General features: G+C 37.9%; 1 protein-coding gene across 13 annotated transcripts in view; it reads right to left on the bottom strand.

Annotated features, from left to right (window-relative positions):
- The window catches only part of cstpp1 (centriolar satellite-associated tubulin polyglutamylase complex regulator 1), a 209,280-nt gene that overhangs the window by 48,923 nt on the left and 132,860 nt on the right, over window positions 1-27,497 (bottom strand). Inside the window, exons 1-4 of one of the 13 annotated variants that reach the window (XM_069905605.1) lie at window positions 14,949-15,018; window positions 10,689-10,785; window positions 9,893-10,120; window positions 8,492-8,613 (exon numbers count right to left, since the gene is read on the bottom strand). The exons of 11 other annotated variants lie outside the window; for them this stretch is intronic. In XM_069905605.1, coding sequence (XP_069761706.1) covers window positions 8,492-8,598 — 107 coding nt within the window. In that variant the 5' untranslated portion in view covers window positions 8,599-8,613; window positions 9,893-10,120; window positions 10,689-10,785; window positions 14,949-15,018. Of the gene's footprint in view, window positions 1-8,491; window positions 8,614-9,892; window positions 10,121-10,688; window positions 10,786-14,948; window positions 15,019-27,497 lie in introns of those variants that run through there. One more of the 13 variants, XM_069905595.1, reaches the window with a different exon arrangement.

Below are 27,497 nucleotides of genomic sequence, written 5' to 3'. Positions count from 1 at the left end.
CTTATGTCTGCGTGGGTTTTCTCCAGGGGCTCCGGTTTCCTCCCACTGTTCAAAACGTACCGGGGATGTCGGTTAATGGGGTGTAAATTGGGCATTACAGACTTGTGGGTCAAAATGCTGTATGTCTAAATTTTTAAAAAGTAGAGCAATATACATAAGAAAATGATTGAATAAATTGTTTTGTGCATTTAATTAAAGGATAAGTATTAACCAGTACACAGGGGATACAGGGAATAACTTATTTACTCTTTTTTGAAATATTGCCAAGGAACTTCAATATTGAGTTGACAGAGAAAGCAGTGCTTCGAATCTCAATTGGAAGATAGCTACTTTGGGCCTGTCTCTGTTGTCCCTTAACTGGAAGCATCTACCAGTAATCTTGAACAAAAGCAATACAGCAAATCTTCTATTTCCTCAAAAATAAATATTGCACTTCTAGATAAAATAAGTAATTACCAAAAAGTTCATTGTGAACTTCTTTCTACTGTTGAGTGAATGCTTGTATTTTTAACATAAAACATGACACTGTCAGAGGAACTTGCTGAAAGTAGTTAATAAATTGGCACCATTACAGCGACAAACTCACTCAATCAGAGACTCCTTTAAGGACTTTTACTTGTGCACCTTATTGATTTTCTTTTGTTCTCTGTATATTGCACAGTCAGACTGTTTACATGCTTTATCTGTTTACAGTTCTTTTATTGGTATACATGTTTACACTATGTATAGTTTATTTTTTGGTAATTCTGCTGCGCCTGCAGGAAAAAGGAAACTCAGGGTTGTATGTGATGTTATGTATGTACTCTGAGAATAAATCTGAAATCTGTGAAAGAGCTAAATTAGTTGTAATACGACTTATGAATTAATTATGAGTTCATTACCGCTTTGAGTTATTTAAATTCATTTCTATAACCATGTCAGTGAGATTTCCTATCCAGTTTCTGAATAATATCACAAGTACTAATCTTCTTTTATCTTTTATAAAAGGTGCCAATGAATGTTTGATGAACCTGCTGATTATTTTTGCAGGGATACGGAATATTTTTCCACACTGAAAATGTAGCTCAACGTGGTTGTAGGTCAAGTTCAAGGAAAAATAGGCTGCAATTCTTTGGCTTGGCTTCGCGGACGAAGATTTATGGAGGGGGTAAATGTCCACGTCAGCTGCAGGCTCGTTTGTGGCTGACAAGTCCGATGCGGGACAGGCAGACACAGTTGCAGCGGTTGCAGGGGAAAATTGGTTGGTTGGGGTTGGGTGTTGGGTTTTTCCTCCTTTGTCTTTTGTCAGTGAGGTGGGCTCTGCGGTCTTCTTCAAAGGAGGTTGCTGCCCGCCGAACTGTGAGGCGCCAAGATGCACGGTTTGAGGCGATATCAGCCCACTGGCGGTGGTCAATGTGGCAGGCACCAAGAGATTTCTTTAGGCAGTCCTTGTACCTCTTCTTTGGTGCACCTCTGTCACGGTGACCAGTGGAGAGCTCGCCATAGAACATGATCTTGGGAAGGCGATGGTCCTCCATTCTGGAGTCATGACCCGCCCAGCGCAGCTGGATCTTCAGCAGCGTGGACTCGATGCTGTCGGCCTCTGACATCTCGAGTACTTCGATGTTAGGGATGAAGGCGCTCCAATGAATGTTGAGGATGGAGCGGAGACAACGCTGGTGGAAGCGTTCTAGGAGCCGTAGGTGATGCCGGTAGAGGACCCATGATTCAGAGCCGAACAGGAATGTGGGTATGACAACGGCTCTGTATACGCTTATCTTTGTGAGGTTTTTCAGTTGGTTGTTTATACTCTAGCTATCGATCAATAATGATTTGCAATCGGTAGCATTTAATTTATAAGTATATAATTTACAGTGCTTGGTTGCAAATGTGATTCTTGAGAGTGACCTTGACGTTTGAGTATGGGCATCAACAATAGTTCTCCCAGATATTAGATCTTGAAATGCACCGAAAAATTGAAGATATGGCTGGGTTTAGAAAGGAGGCTCTGAATCAGGTTGAAAATCATGATTGAGATCCTCTTTGACAGATTGATGACAACAGTGCTGCCTCCTCCTGCACCCATGATAAGCTATCAACTTTATCCACTGCTGCCAACTGACCTCAAATTCACTTGGTCAATCTTTGGCAACTCTTTGCCTTTTCTTGGTCTTATTGTCTTGATCTTGGGAGATAAACTATCCACAGACATCTATACACCCACTAATTCCAACAGTTACCTTGACTACACCTCTTCCCACCTCTTCTTAATTCTTCCATCTCCACCGCATCTGTTCCCAGGATGAAGTCTTCCATTCCAGGACATCCAAAATGTCCTCCTCCTTCAGAAACAATGGCTTCCTCTCTCTACTACCATTAACACAGTCCTTACCCACATCTCTATTTCCTGCAGATCTGGCCTGCCTCCTCACTAACACTGCCCCCCCCCCCCCCACTCCAGGCCAGAAGTAACAAGACAGGGTTTCCCTTGTACTCACCTATCAGCCCAGTAGCCTCCACATCCAATAGTCAGGCAGTCCTCGGGTTATGAACATCTGTGTTACAAGCAACTCATACTTACGAACGCATGTTCCCTAATTCGTGTATGTGCATAATTGTGCCCCAATTTGGGCATGCACACAAATGCACATAATGTTACCTCACGAACACTAAATAAGAACTGTAAGTACCTGTTCTGCCTTGCGTACAAATTCAGCTTATGGACAGACCACTGTAACGGAACTTGTTCGTAACCTGAGGACTGCCTGTATTACTCTTCGTAATTTCCTCCACCAACAACAGGATCCCACACCAGGCATATCTTTCTTTTACCTCACTCTGTGCACAATTCCTTCATCCACTCATCCCTTTCCATCAATTGCCCCTTGGTACCAACCACTGTGACCGTAAGATGTGTCAGACCTGCACTTATACTTTCTCCCTCGCCACTATATGGTGCACTAAATAGTCCTTCCAAGTGAAGCCATACTTCGCTTGTTAATCCGTAAGGGTCAGATACTGCATCCTGTGCTCCCAACGCAGTCTTCTCTACATCAGAGAGACTGGACACAAACTGGGTGGTTGCTTTGTTGAGCACCTTCAACAGCAAGGACATTCCAGTGGGCAACAATTTTAATTCTGCACACCATTCGCACACCAACATGTCTGTTCATGGCCTCATACACTACCAAATCGAGGCCTCTTGCAAAAAAGAAACACTGCCTTATTTTCATCTCATCAGTTTCTAATCAGATGGCATCAATGTCAACTTCTCTAATTTCCATTAACCCCCTCTCCCAGTTTTTGTTTGATTAATGACACTTCTCCTTTCAGTTCAGTCAATTGAAACTTATTATCCTTAAATATTAATTAATCATAGAAAATATGTAGAATATATGCTTACGTACTATTCATTTTGTATACATGAATCCAGTACTATGTAACAATTTAATATTTATCTCATGGTGAAGAGAAAGAGCAATGTAAGTAAGGGGCAGCCACAATATGTAGCAAAGTTGACTGATTACAGTAGGTTTAGAATTGTCTGCTCCCCAAATACAAAAGAGACGATATGTATGAAACAATTTAGTAGGAAGGTTAATAAGGCAAAAGGAGGTGTTGATTAGTACAGGAGCCGATGGCCAGACAAGAACAAAGAGAATCCTGACAGAGACTGTCAGAAACAAAGTGAATGGAATAACTCAGTAAAAAGGCAGAAGGAGGTGTTGAGTAGAACAGAAGAACATGGCCAAATGAGAACAAATAAATAATTAGAAATATCTGGGGTATGAATTGATTTCTGATCAAAATAACAGGATATTCTGGCCTTGAGGATTAAGATGGGAGCTCTATACCCCAGATATCTGCAGAGCAGGAAATTACTTGTGATAAATCTTATGCAAGAAATATAGCAAAGAAAGCCAACTTTTGTTCTGGATGATAATGAGATCTAGCAAAGGAAGCCAACTTTTGTTCTGTATGATAAGGTTGAGCTATATAAACTGTAGAGACTGGACAGTAGAGGTCAGTCTTGGGGAATAGCTCACTGTGCAGGTGACCTATGAACTAACGACTGAACCAGAGCTCTGTTAAGTTTTATTCTTGTGCTGTGTAATAAACTGATTGTTGAACCGAATACCTTCTCCTATCACTTCATTCAACGAGCACGCTGGACTCAGATGACACATAGACTAAATTGAGGGTAGGGTAAAGCCAGAGTCCGACAATCTCCTTCTTCCGATTCCAACTCTTCCACTCCGGCCCGAGCCACACGACTATGGGATCGAACTCCCTTCCAAACAAGGCCAACTCTGTCAGCCTGTCAGGAGACTGACGTTCCCGCAGCCTGTGCTCAGTCGGGAGATTTGCGCATGCGCGGATCTCCACGCATGCCCAGATCAGTCAGGGCCCGGAAGCACAGGTCCTCTGCCCCTCCGCTTGGGCTCGGCTCGTTGCTGGCACTCGCGACCGCAATCGGGAACGGGACCCTTGCCTCCGTGAGGCCCCACATTCCCGGGCACACGATCAGAGTCGCGCCGGCTCCCCCCTCCAAAGGATGGCTTACTGTGCCGGTGCCAAAATGATAATTGCTTTATACTTCCTGTGGACACTGCATGAGGTGCTGAGTTTCTCCAGCACTTTTGTACATTGCATTGAGATCCACTAAACATTTTCAAAGCAAGTGGTGGCACATGTTTCTTGGATTGTACTATTTCTTACATTGTTTTCATAGAACCAATTGGAGATTGGCATGGATACATCAAATCTGAGTACAATTAGAACCCAAGGCTATGGCTGGCCCAATGGAAGAGCAGCTGCCTCACAGCATTGGGGACCCAGGTTCAATTCTGACCTTGGATAGTGCCTGTACAGAGTTTATGTATCCTCCCTCATGCTGCATCAATTTCCTCCAAGTGCTCTGGCTTCCTCCCATATTCCAAAGATTTGAATTCTGCGCCATCTGTAAGGAATTTGTACTTTCTCCCTGTTGTCTGCGTGTGTTTCCTCTGAGTGCTCCGGTTACCTCCCACCCTTCAAAACACACTGGGGGTTGTAAGTCAATTGGGTGTAATTGGACGGCATGGGCTCGTGGGCTGAAATGGCCTGTAACTGTGCTGTATGTCTAAATTTTTAAAAAAAATTAGTGTAATTGATGTGAGCCCAGATCAGTCAGGGCCTAAGTATTTGTTTCTTGCTGTATATTTATATGACTGTGATTCACATACAAATTCCTTACAGACAATGCAGGATTCGAACCCTGGTCCCGATTGCTGGCTCTGTAACAGCGTTGTGCTAACCGCTACACTAACCATGACACCCCTACTGTAACCGTAGAGGCCCAACCCCCAACACTAACTCTTCCCTCATCACTCTCCTTTAATCCTGCACTCCCTTCCCACTAATTCTGCAACAGCACTTGCATTTATTGGCAATCAGCTCCAAGACAGAGCTCTCCCAGTCTTGGCATTCATGCAAAGCAGTACAGCTCACGAGTTGCACCTCAACCTCAGACAGCACATTCAAATTTACTTTCCAACAGGAAATTATGTCAAAAATCTTTTCTTTTTTTTCCCCCCTAAAAATATCTAAACATGAAGAAGATTTAAAATCAGTGTAAATATTATTTTGGATCATGGTGCAGCTGGGTTGAGCTGTGCTGAGAGAGAATGGAACGTTCAGAATGGCAGTTGGAGCAGCAGAGATGAACCAGGAGAGCTGTATGGAAGGCACGTGCCTCATAAGATAATGAAGGGTTAAAAACCACAATTTGAGAACTGAAGGAAGTCATCTAAGGTACAGCAACTCAGCATCAGTCATTTTTCTCTCCAACATTCAATACGACATCCTTTTGTTATTCAGTTGGGGGGACTGAATTTGGGCATTGAGCTTTGGGATTGAATTCTGCGGATTGTGCTTTCAGACTGACTTACTTGACCTGGGTTTTTTGGGGGATTCTTTTCTTTTTGACTATTGGGCACAGACTGTAATGGGCTAGGTTATTTTTCACATAGACACTGTTTATGAAGGTATAATATTTGTATATTTGTTATAGTTACTTTTTCCCTTTTTCCCCTGCAACCGCTGCAACCGTGTCTGCCTGTCCCGCATCGGACTTGTCAGCCACAAACGAGCCTGCAGCTGACGTGGACATTTACCCCCTCCATAAATCTTCGTCCTCGAAGCCAAGCCAAAGAATAGTTACTTATAGTGGGATTAATCGGGTTAAGATGTTATATTGTTAATAGTCATTAATAAATTTAACCTTTTTGAATTGCATCTTCTAAGGCTGCTGATTTGATGTGTAACAATAGATTTAAATAATTTAAATAACAGCTATGAAATATGGACCAATTAAATTTTCAGACTTTTGTCTTGCCCTAAATACATGATAGTTAGCTTCCATGGAGATGATTGCCTGCAGCAAAATAATGAATGCAAAGCTTTGAGGAGATGCTGTTGTTACATCTTAAATTTTCTGTATTTACTTTTGGGATATGACACCAACAGCTTGATTATTTTGCGATTTTGTATTCACTCTCTTTGATCGTACCACTGATCATTCCCAGCTGTATATCAAGGCACATATAGTTACTGCAAAAATATCGAGTGATATAATAGCTGACCCTAAGAGAATAACACAATGTCATTATGTTACTGAATAAATGGATGTTGTTTTCTCCCAAGCATGAAATGAATTCTACTGTGAAACATTTTGGTGACAAAAGACTAAATCAACACACATTTATTTCACAATACTAAAACTAAATATATTTTAAAAATGAATTTCTACTTCATAGTGAATTAAAAATACATAATTTAAATATTGTCTGTCAGCTGGTGATATCCTTACCTTTTCAGCCAGTATCTCTGAACTGTAGAATTCTCCTCACTGGCAAAACTGCAGAATTCTCTGTCATTCTTCAGATTATCATTGCTCATTCACCAAGAGAAAGGAAACCCACCATTGGATTCATCTAACGGTTTCCATTGCTAAGAATGTACTAACCATGTTGTTAGCCAATTTGGATGATAAAGAATATTCCCAACTCCATGATCACAACTGGGTGCTTCAGTTCCCTCCCATTTCCTAAAGATGGGAGCTAAGTTAATTGGCGACTGGAAATAGATATGTGGCAAGGAAAATTGATAGGTATTTAAGATGGAATAAAATTGCGGGGCCGGTGATAAATAGCAGAGGGGAATGGACTGATGAGATTGTTCTGCCCCAGAAACCATTCCAATGCCTCAGAGATCTAAATCCCTCCCACCTGCTCCACCTCTCCATCATCTGATCCATTCTGCAATGTGTACTTGTCAATATATTCAGTAATCCTGTGGTTAGTACCTTTGAGGTCCTGCTTTTTAATTTCTTTCCTAGCTCCCTGCTCTGTGAAGAGAACTTCATCCCTTTCCATGTTAATTCTATTTTATTGAACTGATCTAAACCCCTATCTCAAGCTGCTTTCTCTCCCCTTCAGGACGTTATGCTGCCATCCAGTGAGATATTCGGTTCTGGTACCAAGGAGGTACTGTACCATCCTGGAGTCATGTCATTGGCTACAGACATGCACATCTTCCCCCTTGATGATTAGATGCCCCATTATTATTGTTCTCTCAGACTTCTTCCTCCACTCCTGTGCAGTTGAGTCACTGACAGTGCCATTCTTCCAACCCAGGTTACAATTCTCTGAGGAACAATCATTTCCCCCCCACCATAAGATTGACTTACAGGACCTCTGCACGAGATGCCTGCTGTGTCACATCTTGTGGTTACACATACCTTTCTCTCCACCTACAGTATGCTTAAGCTGCTATGAGACTACCTGTCTACATATACAGTAAAACCCCTGTTATCCAGAATTCAAGCAACCGGCAAAAAAAAAAATCCAAGAAAATAAGTAAATAATTAAAACAAGATAAGAATAAATAAATATTTAAATAAGTTGAAAACTGTAAAAGTAAATGTTCTCTGAAGTTGGTGAAGATGGGAGCAAATATTCAGCCAGCAGAATGTCTTGGACGTGTTTTGTTTGTAGCAGCTGTTTGAAAAAATTTGAATAAAGATGTCTTTGAATAAATTGGCGTCACCCAGAATGAAGAGCTGATTTATGCCGCTCGTTGTTGGAGTAAAACACAAAAATCTCCAGACACAGAGACTCTCTAAAATTGTCTCTTTATCCATGCTTGATACAAATTTTTAATTTTCGTTAGTATATTATTAAGTATATTAGTTACGCTATATCCGTAAACTTGGGGAAGAGGGGATTAATGATCTATAATGTTATTGTCCATCTTTCGGGCGGGTCCGTGGAGGGGAGGAACCTACAGATGCAGCAGTGGTGAAATGTTTTCAAAGAATGTGACGGAAAATAAAATAAAATGCTTTAAGGTTTATATATTCATGCAAGTGAATTACTATTTAGTAATTTTGTCTTTTAAACAGTTTATTCTTAATGTAGTTTCTATTAGACATTTTAAGAGCAAGTTTCAAGCAAATGGAAAACACACTTACCCAATATCTACCATTTCCCATAGGTGCCAGATAGCAGGGGTTTCACTGTATTGTGAATAGACCATACTCATCGGAGCACCTTTACCAAAACCCATTCTGAAGACCATGTTCTGGACATCTCCCTTTTTAAATGAGGCAAATATATGATCTCAATTTAAAAATCTAAATAATTTCCTTAGTATCAAACTCTTCAATTCTAAATACAGTATATAGCCTCCCAGAAATGCTTGATTACTTCCTCAATTAAAATTGCCAAAAAAACCCACAGAAAATGAGGGTTTCAGGTTAAAGGCTGGAATTCTTTTGTCCAGTTCTGGCCCTTTGGCCTACAGTGTTGTGCCAACCTAATAACAGTTCCCTAGAATTTCCCCACTGCATCACTCTCCATTTTTGTTCAATTAAATGCACCTGGAAAAAAAAAAGGTTGAATGACAAAAATAAAAGCTCCAGCTGAAAGTTTCAAATCTACAAGGATACCACATTAAAAATAGATCAGTCATGATTTGAATGGTAGAGATGTAACGGGCTGAATGATCGAATTCTGCTCTGACATGCTATGTTACACTGAGCTCTGGAGCACCTCAAGACTGCTTGCTCAGCCCACTCCTGTGCACACTACTGACCCACGACTGCTTCGCCAGATCCAGCTCCAACAATGCCATCAAATATGCAGATGATACAAGTAGTCGGCCTACAGAGAGCAGGTGGAAAATCTCGTGAAATGGCGCAAGAATAACAACCTGAGTCTCAATGAGGACAAGAAGCAGATGATCATGGACATCAGGAGGATCTGAAACAATCACCTTCCACTAAAAATCAATAACTTGGTGGTGGAGAGAGTAGAGAGCACCAAGTTCCACTTAACAAGTGACCAATCTTGCACATACAACAGCTCATCACCTGTCAGGAAGACACAATACCAACAGCACTTCCCGAGAAGATGGAGGTGAGCAAGTCTACCAACCATCATCTTGTCAACTTTGTACATGGGCTCCAGTGAGAGGGTCCTGTTCAGCTGCATCACAGTGTAGTACTGTTGTTGTAGAGCATTGAACAGAGGTTAATCCACAGGACCATAAGAGTGGCAGAGAGGATCACTGGGGCCCATCGATGTGATCTTATGGAATTGTTGTTTGAAGAAGACATGTAAAATAATTGAGGACCCCTTCTACCCTGTACAAAGCATCTTTCTGCTGCTCCTATGGGAAAGATATTCAGGAGTATCAGAGCCAGAACCATGAGGCTGAGAAACAGCTTCTTCCCATAGGCAGTGAAAATGCTGAATAACTGAATGAACTGCTCATATGAACCCTCCAAGATTCTACTATTTATTGAACAGTACTTACTTATTTTAAAATATCTGACTATGTATCATTTGTCTGTATGTGTGTTATACTGTACCTGGTTGTGTGCTTGCACGTTTTTGCACTGAGGACTGGAGAACGCAGTTTCATCAGATTGTACTTTTACAATTGGATGATAATAAACTTGATGTTCTTAGGTTTCATTAAAAACAGATGCACAGATGCAGGTTTACTCTTTTGACCTTGGCGAGATATACTTGTGGCAGAGGGAGTGCAGCGAGAAGTCATCGATTAAACCTGGAATGCCTGGTTTGAGTTCTAAACCCTGCTGAGTAAGGAAGAATAACAAGTGATCTCATTGAATCATACAAAAAACATTAAGGACTTGAGAGGGGAGATGTGGAGTTGATGTTTGCTCTAGCTGGGGCATCAAGAAGTTGACCATTCAGGCCAGAGAAGAAACTACTTTACAGAGAGGATGGCAAATTTTCAGAAAACTCTACCCAAAGGGATCTATCACTGAGTATATTGAAGTGTGAGATTGAGAAAGTTTTAGTTGTAAAAGGGATTGGAGGGGCTTAGTGCAGAAAAGTGAATCTGAAGTATAAGAACAGCTTCAATCTTACTGAAATGAGAGAGCAGGAACGAGTGAGGTATGGCTGCTGCAGACCATTGAACTGAAAGTCAATAGAGAGAATCATATATAGTGTGTGTGTGTGCATATTTAATTTTTAAAATAAATCTTTATATATATTCATGTGATGATTATGTATTGTGTGTGCATGTATGTGCACCGTGGTCTGAAGAAACAGTTTTGTCTGATTGTGTATGCACAGTCAGATGATAATAAACTTGAACATGAGTGTCTTATTTATTTTTTTTAAATTTCTCACCTTTGCATGCTTGTTGTGCTGTAGTGACCTTCACAATGCTACCATGGATAGATGCATAAACATGTCTGCCAAAGGTGGTACGGAGAACATGGTGAACCTATAGTAGTAAAACATGAACGTCTGCAGATGCTCTGATAGAAGTAAAGACACAATGCTGGAGAAACTCAGCAGACCATGGATAGATGCATAAACACATCTGCCAAAGGTGGTACGGAGAACATGGTGAATCTATTGTAGTAAAACACGAACGTCTGCAGACACTGTGATAGAAGTAAAGACACAATCCTGGAGAAACTCAGCAGACCATGGATAGATGCATAAACACATCTGCCAAAGGTGGAACAGAGAACATGGTGAATCTATTGTAGTAAAACACGAACATCTGCAGACGCTGTGATAGAAGTAAAGACACAATGCTGGAGAAACTCAGCAGGTCAAACAGCATTCTTTTATAGCAAAGATAAAGGTGCATAACCAACGCTTCAGGCCTGACCCCCCTCATCAAGGTATGAGCAAAATGTAGGCATACGTCTGAATAAAATAGTGTGGGGGGGGAGGGGCAAGGGAGGAGCACAGGCCCAGAGACAAGAGATGGATGAGGGAGGGAAGGCATAACAGTAAACCGGGAGGAGGATAGCTCTGTGAATGGAGAGGGAAGGGGCTGGAGAGCTCGAGGAAAGAAGACAGAGGGATGGGGAAGAGAGAGAGAGAGAGAGAGAGAGAGAGAGAGAGAGAGAGATGGGCAGTAGTCAAACAGAAACCAGAGAAGCTGATGTTAATGCAATTCGGTTGGAGAGTGCCCAGATGGAATAGTGTTCCCCTCCAATTTACGGGTGGCCTCGCTTTGGCTGTGCATGAGGCCATGGACAGACATGTTAGTGTGGGAGCGGGGCACAGAATTGAAACAGTTGGCCACCAGGAGATCCCTGTCATTGATGCGGACAAAGAGAAGGTCCTCAGTTTTTTTTGTTTTTTTTTTAATTTTTAATTTTTCACACCATAAATCACAATAGCCATGATATACACTTTTTCTTTTTCACACATTTACAGTGACCTTTTCTCCCCCCCCCCCCCCTCCCTCCTCCCAAGCCACCCCCCCCACCCCACCCCTCTCATCCATTTTAGGTATACAATCTAGGTTGCATTAATTCAGTCAGACAATGTTGTCATTCAACAAAAATACACCAGAAATTCTACAGAGTCCATTCTTTTCTTTCCTTCTCCTTCCATCAACTTAGGTAATGTTTGTCCCTGGTAGGTTTTCGCTATTGTATTTAATGTAAGGCTCCCATACTTGTTCGAATATTTCAATATTATTTCTTAAACTATATGTTATTTTTTCTAATGGAATACATTTATTCATTTCTATATACCATTGTTGTATTTTCAAATTATCTTCCAATTTCCAGGTTGACATAATACATTTTTTTGCTACGGCTAGGGCTATCTTAACAAATCTTTTTTGTGCATCTTCCAAGTCAATTCCAAATTCTTTATTTTTTATGTTACTTAGGAGAAAGATCTCTGGATTCTTTGGTATATTGTTTTCTGTTATTTTATTTAATATCTGATTGAGATCATCCCAAAATTTTTCTACTCTCTCACATGTCCAGATTGCATGAATTGTTGTTCCCCTTTCTTTTTTACATCGAAAACATCTATCAGATACTGTTGGGTCCCATTTATTTAACTTTTGCGGTGTAATGTATAGTCTGTGAAACCAATTATATTGTATCATACGCAGCCTCGTATTTATTGTATTTCTCATCGTTCCAGAACATAATTTCTCCCATGTTTCCTTTTTTTATCTTTATATTTAAATCTTGTTCCCATTTTTGTTTAGTTTTACCATTTGTTTCCTCATTCTCCTTTTCTTGCAGTTTAATATACATATTTGTTATAAATCTTTTGATTAACATTGTATCTGTAATCACATATTCAAGGTTACTTCCCTCTGGTAAACTCAAATTGCTTCCTAATTTATCTCTCAAGTAGGATCTCAGTTGGTAATATGCCAGCGCTGTATCTCCAGTTATATTGTACTTATCTCTCATTTGTTCAAAGGATAAGAATCTACTTCCTGAAAAACAATTTTCTATTCTTTTAATCCCTTTTTTTTCCCATTTTCTAAAGGAAAGGTTGTCTATTGTAAAAGGGAGTAGCTTATTTTGCGTCAATATTAGTTTTGGTATTTGATAATTTGTTTTATTTCTTTCTACATGAATCTTCTTCCATATATTGAGGAGATGGTGTAATACTGGAGAAGTTCTATGTTGTACCAATTTTTCGTCCCATTTATATAATATGTGTTCAGGTATCTTTTCCCCTATTTTATCTAATTCTAGTCTCGTCCAGTCTGGTTTTTCCCTTGTTTGATAAAAATCTGATAGGTACCTTAATTGTGCGGCTCTGTAATAATTTTTGAAGTTTGGCAATTGTAAGCCTCCTTGTTTATACCATTCTGTTAATTTATCTAGTGCTATCCTCGGTTTCCCCCCTCTCCATAAAAATGTCCTTATTATTTTCTTTAACTCTTTGAAGAATTTTTCTGTCAGTTGTATTGGCAATGCCTGAAATAAGTATAGTATCCTTGGAAAAATGTTCATTTTAATACAGTTTATCCTTCCTATCAGTGTTAGTGGTAACTCTTTCCAATGCTCTAAATCGTCCTGTAATTTTTTCATTAGTGGATTGTAATTGAGTTTATATAATTGGCCTAGATTTTTGTTTATTTGTACACCTAGGTATCTTATTGCCTGCATTTGCCATCTGAATGGGGATTCCTCCTTAAATTTTGAGAAATCCGCGTTATTCATAGGCATTGCTTCACTTTTATTTACGTTTATCTTGTATCACGACACTTCTCCATATTCCTTCAATTTCTTATATAGTTCTTTTATTGATAGTTCTGGTTCTGTTAAGTACACTATAACATCATCCGCAAATAGACTGATTTTATATTCCCTGTCTTTTATTTTTATTCCTTTTATATTATTATCTATTCTTATCGATTCTGCTAGTGGTTCTATAGCTAGCGCAAACAATAATGGTGATAGTGGGCATCCCTGCCGCGTTGACCTGCTTAAGTTAAATTGCTTTGATACATGTCCATTTACTGTCACTTTCGCTAACGGTCCCTTATATAATGCTTTAATCCAATTAATATACTTCTCCGGTAAACTGAATTTTTGCAATACTTTGAACAAGTAATTCCATTCTACTCTGTCGAAGGCCTTCTCTGCGTCTAAAGCAACTGCTACTGCAGGTGCTTTATTTCCTTCTACTGCATGAATTAAGTTAATAAATTTACAAATATTGTCTGTTGTGCGTCTTTTTTTGATAAATCCAGTTTGGTCTAAATTTACCATTTTCGGTACCTGTTCTGCTAATCTGTTTGCTAATAGTTTAGCTATTATCTTATAATCTGTGTTTAGCAGAGATATTGGTCTATATGACTCTGGTGAGAGTGGATCTTTCCCTTGTTTTAGTATCACTGTAATTATTGCTGTTTCTGTTAATTTATTTTGTTCCTCTATTTGTAGTTTTGGTAGTTCAATTTTAGTCAAAAATTCATCTATTTTCCCTTCTTTCCCTTCGTTTTCAGTTCGGTATAATTGTTCATAGAATTCTCTGAAGTTTTCCTTAATTTCTTTTGGATTATATGTAATTTGTTTGTCTTTTTTCCTTGTTGCCAATACCATTTTCTTAGTTTGTTCTGTCTTAAGCTGCCATGCTAAGATTTTGTGTGTTTTTTTCACCTAGTTCATAATATTTCTGTTTTGTCTTCATTATATTCTTCTCCACCTTATATGTTTGTAATGTTTCATATTTTATTTTTTTATCCGCCAATTCTCTTCTTTTGGTTGTATCTTCCTTTATTGCTAATTTTTTTTCTATGTTTATTATTTCCCTTTCCAACTGCTCTGTTTCCTGATTATAGTCCTTCTTCATCTTAGTTGCATAACTTATTATTTGTCCTCTAATGAATGCTTTCATTGCGTCCCTTAGTATAAACTTATCTTCCACTGATTCCGTATTTACTTCAAAGTACATTTTTAATTGTTTTGAGAAGGTCCTCAGTGAAGTGATCTCCTCGTCTGCTTCTAGTCTTTCCCACGTGGAGAAAGCCACAAAGGGATGACCAGATCCAGTAGATGACTTCCCTGTTATTGATGTGGACAGAGGGTTACTGTCATTGATGCATTTATGCCCCTCCCCACCACCATTTTATTCAGGTGCCTGCCTACATTTTGCTCATACCTTGATGAAGGGCTCAGGCCTGAAACTTTGGTATATGACGCTGTTTGATCTGCCGAGTTTCTCCAGTACTGTGTTTTTACTGCGGTATCCATTGTGTTACTTTGCTCATAACATGCTGTCTGTTTAAAATATTTATATTGATTTTATACACAAAAAAAACCAGTACGTAGTTCATATGGAATGCAAAATGTAAATAAAAATCAACACTTTTTTTGCATCCATAACAACATAACGAAAGTAAATATAATATACAAAGACAAAAAAAAAACAGAAATTAATAAAAACCCCCATCCCCCTAACAATGTTGCATGGCAGAAAGAAACAATAATACACAACTTCTAAATGTGAAATGAAAAAAGCCAACAAAACTCAGATCACGTAATATCTAAAGATTGTTATAATAATTCAAAAATGGTCCACACAATGCTTGGAATCTGATGCTAGAATTATTAATTGAATATCGATTCTTTTCTAAACTTAAACAAAGCATAATATCTTTCAGCCACTGGGCAAGAGTAGGCTGGGTGGTGCCCCTCCACCTGAGTAGTCCAGCACATCTACCAAATCAGAAGTAAAAGACAATATGCGACATTTATTTGGAGTCAGTAAAACATCACCTTCTCCCATTGTTCCTAAAAGAGCTACCAAAGGACTTGGTTCTAACTTTAAAGCAAAGATTAAACTTAACATTTGGAAAACCTCCTTCCTGTACTTTTCAAGACCAAATTAAAGAGGCCTCATCTCTCTTGCATTTATCACCATATAAATTTACCTCTGGATAGATATGAGATAATTTGGGTTTGGAAATATGGGCCCTCTGTACAACTTTAAATTGTAATAAATTGGGGTATCAATTGTGTTACTTGTTCATTACATGCTGTGAACACAATATAATAACTTTATTCAGGACTTGGCCAGGTCAGTTAATAGTGGAAGTTAACAAATAATTAACAAAATATTGCAATCTCTCACAAGGAAAGCACCATGTTGAAAGTACTGTATAGTAAAGAAAAATGATGTGCCTTTAGGGGAAGTCTGCTGTACTTTTACATCATTTGCTGTTCTGTATAAGAGGAGTAGAACATTATATACATTTCTTTAAAAAAATGTAATTCTAGGAAATGGTTTTGGCTGTGCACTAATTACTCTCCATTGGTTGCAGAATGAAGACTTGTTCAATAGTTTGTAGATGTCCCTACAAAATAAATCTGTTACGTAAATGAAGAAATAAATTGAAGTTCCATGAGTAATTCTGCAAGGCTAAACATTTTGGAATATAATATATATTATTGATAAAATAAAGGAAATCTAAAGTACAAGCACATAATTACTAATTTCTAAATTAGCATTTCAATAAATCCACATAAAGGAACATCAGGAGCTGACCAAGAACCAATATGTCCATAGCAGTATAAATGCTTAAACTCTCCATTATAGAGGCACTATTGGTTGTACGCATCATATGCACTTTTTATTTTCTTAGAGGATGAAGTTCAAGGCAAATATAACTTATGCCTGTCACGTCTCTCAAAGTTTTAAACTTAAAAGCCTTTCAACAAGGATCCAGAATATCACCTGAGAAAGGTTTGTCTCTCTAAAACAAAGTACAGATTTTCAATTACTTTTTTGATCATTGTTTTGATAAATGCAAACAAGGAGAGAAGACTGCTTGAATTCTGCATAATTGCCGGCTTATTCTGACTGTAATCTTCCTTCATAGCCCACAGTTCTAATTCATACCAATGCTACTATAACCTCTAATCACCATTCATTGCACGATTGTATAAGCAATAACACACATCTTAAATGACAAATGGAGGTAGCATAGAAGTATAGAAGGTTAGAGATCACATGGAAGGTGTTGGAACAAGAAAACATTTCAATCCAAAGTTTTATAATATTTAGTATTATTAAAAAATTCAACAAGCTATGAGATATTCTTTTAAAAGAGAGTGAATGCACCATTACACAGATCTAAAGTGGAACAACTCAATAAAAAGGAATTGAATCATTTCGCTATATGGCTCTTGCACCTGCAATATTGAATAAAATAATTACACTGGTCTATTAACTAAATTAGAGGAAAATGGCTTAACATCAGATGTAAGCAACATCACCCAGTCAGAATCTGCTCTTCAAAAATTATTCTGAATTTGTAGCAAACTCAGTTGAAGAGTTGCAGATCCAGATGTTGTGTATTCTAGGCTTAGAAATACACTAGCTCTCAGAGACATGGTGCTTCATTCATTCTTTATTATTAATCTGAAAATGGTTTCCCGCACCACACAATAGATCTGTTTTAGGACATCATACGCAGGCCTGCATGCCACGGCTGTGTGTATCTACAATACCTCCAGAATAAATGTCAATAAACATACCCATAGTAATAAGTATACAGAGCTACAATGACTAAGGTATATATTTAATTCGCTACTTAAATATAATATGCTAAGTGGCCAATTCATGGTACATAGTCCCTCAGACATTCCGGAGGATGTCTTTGCCTTTTTGATCTTGGGGAGGCTGAGTCTGTTGGGATACTTTTATGGCTTCTCTGGACTCTTTGTCTTGTCAGGAAATATTTCATCCTCAGGAAAGACATCCTCCACGGCAGGTTGTAGGGACCGGGAGCTTGTTTTTGGTGAGCATAATTTGGAACTTGGGCGATATGACTTTCACTGCTCTCCCGAGCAGCTGACACCAATGGTGCCTCATCCCTTGATGTTACTTCAGGAACGTCATCATTGGAATGTGCCCAAAATGGTAAGTCTCGGGAATTGTCCATATTCATCTACCGCTCTCAATTGGTCAATGTGTTGCTTCTATATGTTTGTTCTCACCAGTATAGAATATGAACGGGGGCTTAGTTTCTTAAGAGTTACACCTCTTATCCAAGTCTCTTTATTTTCTCTGTAATTGTGCCCAAGCACTTCCAGAGATTGATTTATTTGGAGAAGTGGATTGTTCGATATGAAAGCCAGGTGTATGCAGAGAGTCAAGTCCTTAAATTATGCCCAAACATCAATTCCATAGTCGTCGATTTTGCTGTTGAGTGAGGTGTATTTCTGTACGCTGTAAGAAAATCTGCGATTTTGTGATTCCAAGAAATGTTTTGTGATTTTTTAGTTTTCACGGCCTTCTTAAATGTTCAGCTTCTCCATTAGTGCTTGGGTGGTAAGGTGCATGTTGTATTCTGTTGTTATGTAGGAACATTTTAAAAGCATCTGATACAAACTGAGGTCCATTATCAGAGACAAGTTCTACAGGTAATCTGTATGAAGCAAGTATACTTCATAGTCTTTCAATTGTCTGGATTGTTGTTGTTTGCATATGTGATATTACTGGCCATTTTGAGTGGGCATCAACAACAATAAGGAAATTTTCCCCATAAATGAATCCACAAAGTCCACGTGAAACCTGTGCTATGGTCAGGATGGCCATTTCCTTGGGCTCGCTTCAGCTTGTAGTGCCTTGGGTTGCATTTTCTGACAAATGCAATATCTTACTGTTTGTTTGATATCAATGTCCATTGACAGCCACCAAGCTTGCATTCACACTAGAGCTTTCATTCAGACTACCCCTGGATGATTGTTATGGAGCTCTGCTAACATGGCCATTTGCCATTTCTTTGGGTATGTTTGTCTTGGCTCCCCACAATAAACAATTCTCTTTGATAGTTACCATACACGTCATGTATAGTAAGGCTTTAGTTCTGGAGAACCCGTGTCTCCTGGCCGCCCTTTCTTTTTTTTTTAAAAACTTAATTTATTTGAAAAATTATTAGTGATCATACAAAATACAGACCATAACAAGATTTTTTAAATAAAAAATATTAAAAAGAAAAAAAAATTAAAATTAAATCCCCACCCCCCCACCCCTTAAGGAGAGCCAAAGAAATATATTTAAAAAAAAATAAATAAAATAAATCAAAGTACATCTAAATGCATATAGTCCAAATATAGTGACCATTTTTTAAACAAAAAAAATAATTATCATGCAAAACATATATAATATTTTCCATAACAATACAAGCTTTAATTTCATTATACTATCGCATTAATCACTGTATTATCTTTCCATGTACTTGCTATACATTTTCAAGCTACGGACAATGCTAAATATATAAATGCAATTTGAAATTTATCCAACCCCCAATCCCTTTAAAGGAATCATATAACCTAATAAAAAAAATGGATGGATCTAATGATAACTTAAACTTATACATTTTTTCCAAAATTAGCTTAATTTCTTCCCAAAATGGTTGTACATATGTACAGGACCAAACAGCATGTAAGAAAGTTCCAACACATATACCACATCTAAAACAAGAATCTGAATTACTAAAGCCATATTTTTTCAATTTCTCAGGAGTTAAATATAACTGATGCAAAAAATTATAATTAACCATTCCATATCGTGCATTTGTCCATCTAGTAACACTATCATGACACGTATCCGTCCAATATTCTTCAGGAAAAACAAAAGTTAAGTCATTTTTCCCATTTGAGCTTAGATTTCTCCCATTCCGGTTTATCCATATTATCTTGTAATACTTTTTTTTAATTTTTAAAAATTTTTTATTTTTCACACCATAAATCACCTTAGCCATGATATACACTATTTCTTTTTCACACATATACAGTGACTTTTTCTCCCCCCCCCTCCTCCCAACCCACCCCCCCACCCCCCCCCCCCTCATCCATTTTAAGTATACAATCTAGGTTGCATTAAGCCAGTCAGACAATGTTGTCATTCAACAAAAATACACCAGAAATTCTACTGAGTCCATTCTTTTCTTTCCTTCTCCTTCCATCAACTTAGGTAATGTTTGTCCCCGGTAGGTTTTCGCTATTGTATTTAATGTAAGGCTCCCATACTTGTTCGAATATTTCAATATTATTTCTTAAACTATATGTTATTTTTTCTAATGGAATACATTTATTCATTTAAATTTAATAGTTTCTTCCTTTTAATTTGGTTATGTATTCCATTAATATTTAAAGTCATATAGTTCAGCGTAGCCCTTTTATATTTTGTTTATCTTCTCTTTCCGTTTTTCCATCATTACCTTTCCTCCTTTTCCATTTCTGTTTTCTTATTTTCAACTCTTTATAAGACAACATTCCTACAACATCCAACATTTTCCTTATTCTCCTATTTCTATCTTCTTTATCCCCAATCTCCCCTTCCCCTCCTGAGTTGTCCTTTATCCCTTGTCGGACAACCACATCTCCCCTCTCCATTTGGATTTGCGAATCCACTCGCAAGCGTCAACTGATTTTGCAGTGACCGCTATTTCCCCTCACCCCGCCCCCCCCAGAAAAGATTTCACTTTTCATATGTCACAAAGGTCACTCTTTTAATTCCCTCCTTATTCTCTCTATTCCATTACCTTCCCTTATTCATTCTTGTCTATACTATCTATATTTTCCTCTAAGTACAGATACATTCACGTATGCACATTGTCTCTATTCACTCTTATACCTCTTTACCCGCTTACATATCAATCGTGATCATTTTTACTCTCATTACCCGTCTTCATCCCTCAGTCTATTTTTGTCTTTACCCACATACATATCAATCGTGATCATTTTAACTCTCATTACCCGTCTTCCTCCCTCAGTCTATTTTTGTAATTGTTCTGCAAATTTTCGTGCTTCCTCTGGATCCGAGAATAGTCTGTTTTGTTGTCCTGGAATAAATATTTTCAATACCGCTGGATGCTTTAGTATAAATTTATACCCTTTCTTCCATAAAATCGCCTTTGCTGTATTGAACTCTTTTCTCTTCTTTAGGAGTTCAAAACTTATATCTGGATAAATGAAGATTTTTTGCCCTTTATACTCCAGTGGTTTGTTGCCCTCTCTTACTTTTTCCATTGTCTTCTCCAGTACCTTTTCTCTTGTAGTATATCTTAGGAATTTTACTACAATAGATCTTGGTTTTTGTTGTGGTTGTGGTTTAGAGGCCAATACTCTATGTGCCCTTTCTATTTCCATTTCTTGCTGTAGTTCTGGACATCCTAGGGTCTTAGGGATCCACTCTTTTATAAACTCCCTCATATTCTTGCCTTCTTCATCTTCCTTAAGGCCCACTATCTTTATGTTATTTCTTCTGTTATAATTTTCCATTGTATCTATTTTTTGAGCTAGTAGTTCTTGTGTCTCTTTAGTTTTTTTATTAGATTCCTCCAATTTCTTTTTTAAGTCTTCTACCTCCATTTCTGCTGCTACTGCTCGCTCTTCCATCTTGTCCATTTTCTTTCCCATTTCTGTTAAGGTCATCTCTATTTTATTCATTTTCTCTTCTGTGTTGTTTATTCTTTTTCTTAAATCCTTAAATTCCTGTGTTTGCCATTCTTTAAATGACTCCATGTATCCTTTAATAAGAGAAAGTATATCCTTTATCTTGCCTTTCTTTTCTTCTTCTATTTCACTGTACTCTTCCTCTTCTTCTTCCTCTGGGTTGGCCATCTGTTGTTTCTTTGGTGTCCTTTCCTTCTCTTCTTTCTTGTTTCTATTGTCTTCTGTGGTCTCTTCTTGCTGCAGGTGTTCTGCAGCTGTCGTTGCCGGCTGTGGAGATCGACTCCCCAGCTGGTCCCCCCTCCCGTCGGTGTGTTTTTTTTCATGCGCGGTTGCGCACTTTTACTCGGCTCAGCGAGCCATTTTTGTAGTCCATTATTTACCGACCTGAGGGAGCGGGTTTCTCTCTCCGCAGCGGGCCTCTTTGGACAGGTAAGGCCTTCACCTTTTTTCCTCCTTTGTCTTCTCTTCCTCTCTTCTTACCGTTGCTTTCGATTTTTCTTTTTTTGTCGCCATCTTCTTTCCACCTTTATACTCACTTTTCTGTAACTTTTATTTCTGTGCCTTTGTGTTTTCCTTTGTTTTTCCCGACTTTTCTGGAGAGGGCTGGAGTTCACCGTCCGGCCACTACTCCATCACGTGACTCCCCTCTTATCTTGTAATACTTGATACATAACAGAAATATAGCCCTTTTTAGGTACAGAAGAAATCAAAGACTTGAATTCCGACAATACAGGTAAAATCATCTCTCTACTATACTTATTTTTTTTCCAACGATCGAAGTTGGTAATAAAAAAATAAAGAATTTTCAGCAATATCAAAATGCTCTTTCAATTGAGTAAAAGAAAGAAACTGCCCTTCTACAAAACAATCCTGCAATGTTTTTATACCCTTAAAATCCCAGTTCTTTAAATGACTATTAAATAATGAAAAAGGTATAAGCTGATTATTATATTATGGCATTAAAATAGGTAATTTACCTTTTGATCCTATAATCCTTCTTTTTTGTCCATAACATCAATAGATGTTTTAATACCGGCACGTTATACTCCCAAAATAAATTTATATTCCACTGACATATAAATTGATGTATTGCAGTTTCAGAGGTACATGCCATCTCAACTTTAGCCCAACTTGGAGGCTGATCCAAATCCATCAAACCACTAATAAATTTAAGTTGGGCTGCTTCATAATAGTTCTGAAAATGAGGTAATTGCAATCCACCTAATGCATACTTCCAAGTAAATTTATTTAATGCTACTCTCGGTAATTTACCTTTCCATAAAAATTCCCTAGTGACTTTATTTAAGTCCTGAAAAAAGTTCCTTGTAAGAGAACATGGTATTGATTGAAACAAATATTGAATACGTGGAAAAATATTCATTTTAATATAATCAATCTGACCAATTAAAGTTAACGGGAGGTCCTTCCACCTAATTAAATTTATATAAAGATTGATACTCGGTATTCACAATTATTCCTAAACATTTAATTTTATCCAACCATTTCAAATTAATAACATTTTTATCTCCTTCACCAACTGGCAAAATTTCACTTTTTATCCCAATTAACTTTATATCCAGATAATGATCCACACTGTAATAAACATTCCTGTAAGTGCGTCAAAGATTGTTCTGGATTTGTTAAATATATCAAAACATAGCCTACAAATAAATTAATCTTATACTCTTCGTCCAGAACTCTCATCCCTTGTATCTGTTCATTTTGCTGTATTAATTGAGCTAACGGTTCAATGACCAACGCAAACAGGGCTGGTGACAATGGACAACCCTGTCGGGTAGATCGTGTCAGTTTAAACGATGATGAAACTTGTCCATTTGTCACCACCCTAGCAGTCAGGTTTGTATATAAAGCTTTAACCCAACCAATAAAAAAGGGGCCAAATTTAAACTTTTCCAAAACCTTAAATAAAAAAATCCCATTCGACCCTATCAAAAGTTTTTCCGCATCAACCATTGAATGGTTAAGTTGCTGCCAGTATGCATTGATCAAACTAATTAATCGAAGAATGTTAGAAGCATGTCTATTTTTAATAAAACCTGTTTGATCTACATGTATCAATTTAGGTAATTATTTAGCAAGCCGATTTGCTAACATTTTAGCTATTATTTTATAGTCCACATTCAATAAATAAATAGGTCTATACGAAGACACCTTTAACGGATCTCTATCTTTCTTTGGAATTACAGTAATTAAAGCACTAGAACCAGATTCTGGTAACTCGTAATGCTCAGTTACTTGTTGTAATACCTCCCCAAACACTGAAGATAAGTCTTCATAAAAAACTTTATAAAATTCCACCAAAAACCCGTCATCACCTGGTGACTTACCATTAGGCATTTCCAACATAGCCGTCTTAATTTCTAAATCTGTAAACGGAGCTTCCAAATCTATAATATCCCCTTCTTCTAATGCTGATAACGTTAATTAGATTAAAAAAATAATCAATAGATCCATTGTCCCATCTCCCCTCAGAAGTATATATTTTTTATAAAATAAATAAAACTGGTCATTGATTTCCTGAGGTTTATAGGTAACTATTGAATTCTTTTTAACAGCATTAATAACCCTTGAGGTCTGTTCCTTCTTTAACTGCCATGCAAGTACTTTGTGTGCCTTCTCACCCCATTCATAATATTGTTGCTTAGATCGATTAAGTAAACATTCAAATTGATAAGTCTGTAATGTATTATACCACAGTTTCAATTTAGTCAAAGCTATTTTCTGATCTTCTGTCACTCTTTTCTGAAATTCCTTCTCCAGTTCGTCGATCTGCTTTTCTAATTTAAGACTTTCAGCCATATACCCTTTCTTAACTTTAGTAGTATAACTAATTATTTGTCCTCTTAACGCATCCCATAATACAAAATGACTTTTAACTGAATTAGCATTTTCAATTATGAAAAAAATCAATCTGTTCCTTAACAAAAGCAACAAACTCAGGTTTTTTCAACAACATTGTATTAAACCTCCATCTATAAGATGAATGTACTGCATCTGAACTTTCATACGAAAAAAATAATAAAGAATGATCTGATATAACTCTACTCTTATATTCTGCCTGCAATACCTTTCCTTGTAAATGTGCCGATATTTAAAAAAAATCTATTCTAGAAAAGGAATCATGTCGGGAAGAATGAAAAGAAAAATCTTTCTCTGTAGGATTAATCCTTCTCTAAATATCTACCAAATTTAAATCTTTTATTAAAGTATCGCCATCTTTGTATCGCCATCTTTGATTTTATAATACATTTTGGGGATCTATCCATCAAAGGATCCAAAACACAATTGAAATCCTCCCCAACTAGAATATTTTCATTAGTTTGACTTAATAACAAAAAAAGCATCTGAAATAAAACATTTGTCATCTACATTAGGTGCATAGACATTAAGTAAAGTCCAAAGTTCATTAAAGATTTTACAGTCCACTTTTAAAACCCTCCCAGCATTCCCCTCTACAGTCTGTAACTCAAAAGATAAATTCTTATGAACTAAAATCGCTACACCTTTTTAAGGCAAAAGAATTAAATGAAGAAAAAAAAACAAGACCAACCCAATCACTTTTCAATTTCAAATGTTTTTTTTTCAGTCAAATGTGTTTCTTGTAAAAAAGCAATATTAATTTTCATTTTCTTAATATAAGGTAAAACTCACTTTCGCTTAATTGGATTATTTAATCCCTGAACATTAAAAGTTGAAAATGTCAAACTAGACATTTTAATAAACTAACAATATAATCACTTAATACAAAAAGTCACTCTCTTACTAATAAACAAAATCCACTCTCCCTCCCCTAATATGATAGAAAAAGTTTATATAAAAAGGAATACAATTAATTCCCCAAAATAAAAAAAAAGAACCACCCAAAGGTAGTAATTCCCTAAAAAAACTGGGTGCGGTAAACCCCACCAGTGGCAGATGACTATCAAAGATATCAGTGCCATCCACCTCCCCCCAGCCAGAAATACACTATATAGAATAATATAATTCAACATCATAGAAATATTCAGCCCTGCGACTCCAGTCCCAAAGATTGGTTCGAATCTTCAACGTCAATAAGACTGTGTGTCAAAACCTCCTTCTTCCCATCTTTCCCATTCTTCCCATTCTGTCCATTTCCATTTCCATTGGCCCTTCTTTTAGGCGACGACAGCGAAACTCTTCCCTGACCACGTAAATCCGGTAATGAATTAGCAAAAACCAATACATCATGATCATTCTCAAAAAAACAGACTGATAATTGCCATAAAAAACCTTCAACACAGCAGGGTATCCAAAAGCAAATTTATATCCTTTCCGCCACAACACATCTTTAGCCGAGTTAAATTCCCGTTGACGTCTAATAATTTCTTGACTCAAATCAGCAGAGAAGAAAACTCTATTATTCTGACTCATCATTGGAGCTTGACTTTGTCTTTCCTTCTGTACCGCCAACCGCAAAATCATTTCTCTATCCTGATAATTCAGGCACCGAATTAAAACTGCTCATGCTGGTTGTCCCAGTAACGGTTTCCTCCTTAACGCTCTATGTGCCCTTTCCAATACTAAACCACCCAGAAAGAACTCTTTACCCAACATCTCAGGGATCCAGTTCTTAATTTTTTTATTGGATCTGCATCTTCAATATCTTCAGGATGGCCCACAATTTTTACATTATTTCTCTGACTTTGATTTTCCAATTAATCCATTTTTTTCAATAGTTCTCTCTTCTGAATTCCCCAATCCACGAACGAATCTTCCACTTTCTCTATTTTAACTTTATTACTTACAACTTGCTCTTTACATTCAGAGAAAGCTGTCTCAAGCTTTTTAAAATTTTCTTGTACGACATCTACTGAAGTAAGGCATTTATTAACATCTCTCTTAAGTGTAGATATATCTTCAGAGACACTAAACATTGTAGATTGCATTTGAGTCATTTGATGAGACATAGTATCCATATGGTAAGCAATCCCTTCCACCACAGTAAAAATAGAGTTCAGTCTGGATTCCAGTGCCACATCTTGAGACCCACCTTCTACAAGCTCCTCCTCCAATTTTTCCTATGAACTGGCCATGAAAGATAAGTCTTCTTCTTGTTCCAACATTGTCAGGGCTTTTCCTGTGTGGCTGCGGGTCTGGACACCTGACGACAGCACCCCGACCACATTGGGGTGCCGCCGCTTGGACCACCCCACAGACCACACATGCTCCAATAAATCGCAGACCCTGGAAGCACTATGCATGCCCGGCAGGGCCAGGGGCTGCGGAGGGGCGGTCTCCAGCACCTTCCTGCACGTCGCCGACTCCCCCAACGGTAGCGTGGGCCCAAGAGCTCTTTGTTCAGTCAGGTCGGCCGCGTGCCCGACATCACGAAAGCTCAGGTCATTGTTGGTTGATTTCGTCAAGAAGCCGGTGCCATCTTGCGGGGACAAGACCTGCGCTGGCATAATATTTAGCCTAGCTGGAGTTCTCTGTGGCTTGGAAGTTCCCGACAGCAACTCCGTGGTTCCAACTGGACAGGTAGGCCTCAGTTCTTCAGCACTTTTAAAAAGTAGTTTTTTCTGTAGTTGAGTAGCCGCCATTATAGACAACTAATGTACTTAGAAGCAGAAATAAAATGTTTATATATTTAGATTAAAGTTTAAAAATGCGTGTTTAAAAAAACTGGCTGGGGAAGATTAGGACCGCATGTCTGCCCTCTACGCCATCTTACCACAGCTCCCCCCGGCCGCCCTTTCAATGTGAAGTATAGGACCTTTGACAGTGTCCGTTTGTTCCTTACTTCTTTGCTCATGGTTTTTTCTGTAATCGGCAGGTGATGAAGTTGTTCTCAGTTAATAGCCATTGCTTCCACCGTTCAGTTAATGATCTCTTCTGTCTGTTCAGTTTCAGGTAGGAGCAGGCATGATAAAGCATCGACATGGCTGTTATGTTTTCCCAGTTTATGTTTCAAGTCGTAATTGTAAGTGGCAATCGCCATGGCCCACCTCTGAATTCTTGTCACCGCCATCACCGGAATGCCCTTTTTAGAATCAATAATCAAACTCAGTGGTTTGTTGTCTGTTACAAAGGTGAATTTCCTACCATACAAGTATTGGTGATATCTTTTGATTCCAAATATTATGGTCAGTCCTCCTTTCTCCAGTTATGCATAATTACATTCACAAGCCGTCAACAAGCAGGACACATAAACCACTGCTGTTCTCCTTTTTCCAAGACATGTGACAATACTATACCCAAACCT

Source organism: Narcine bancroftii, chromosome 1 (genome assembly GCF_036971445.1).
Source record: "Narcine bancroftii isolate sNarBan1 chromosome 1, sNarBan1.hap1, whole genome shotgun sequence".
NCBI classification, from domain to species: Eukaryota; Metazoa; Chordata; class Chondrichthyes; order Torpediniformes; family Narcinidae; genus Narcine; species Narcine bancroftii.
Note: the sequence above shows the minus strand (reverse complement) of the source record. Positions and strands in the feature narration are given on the sequence as shown.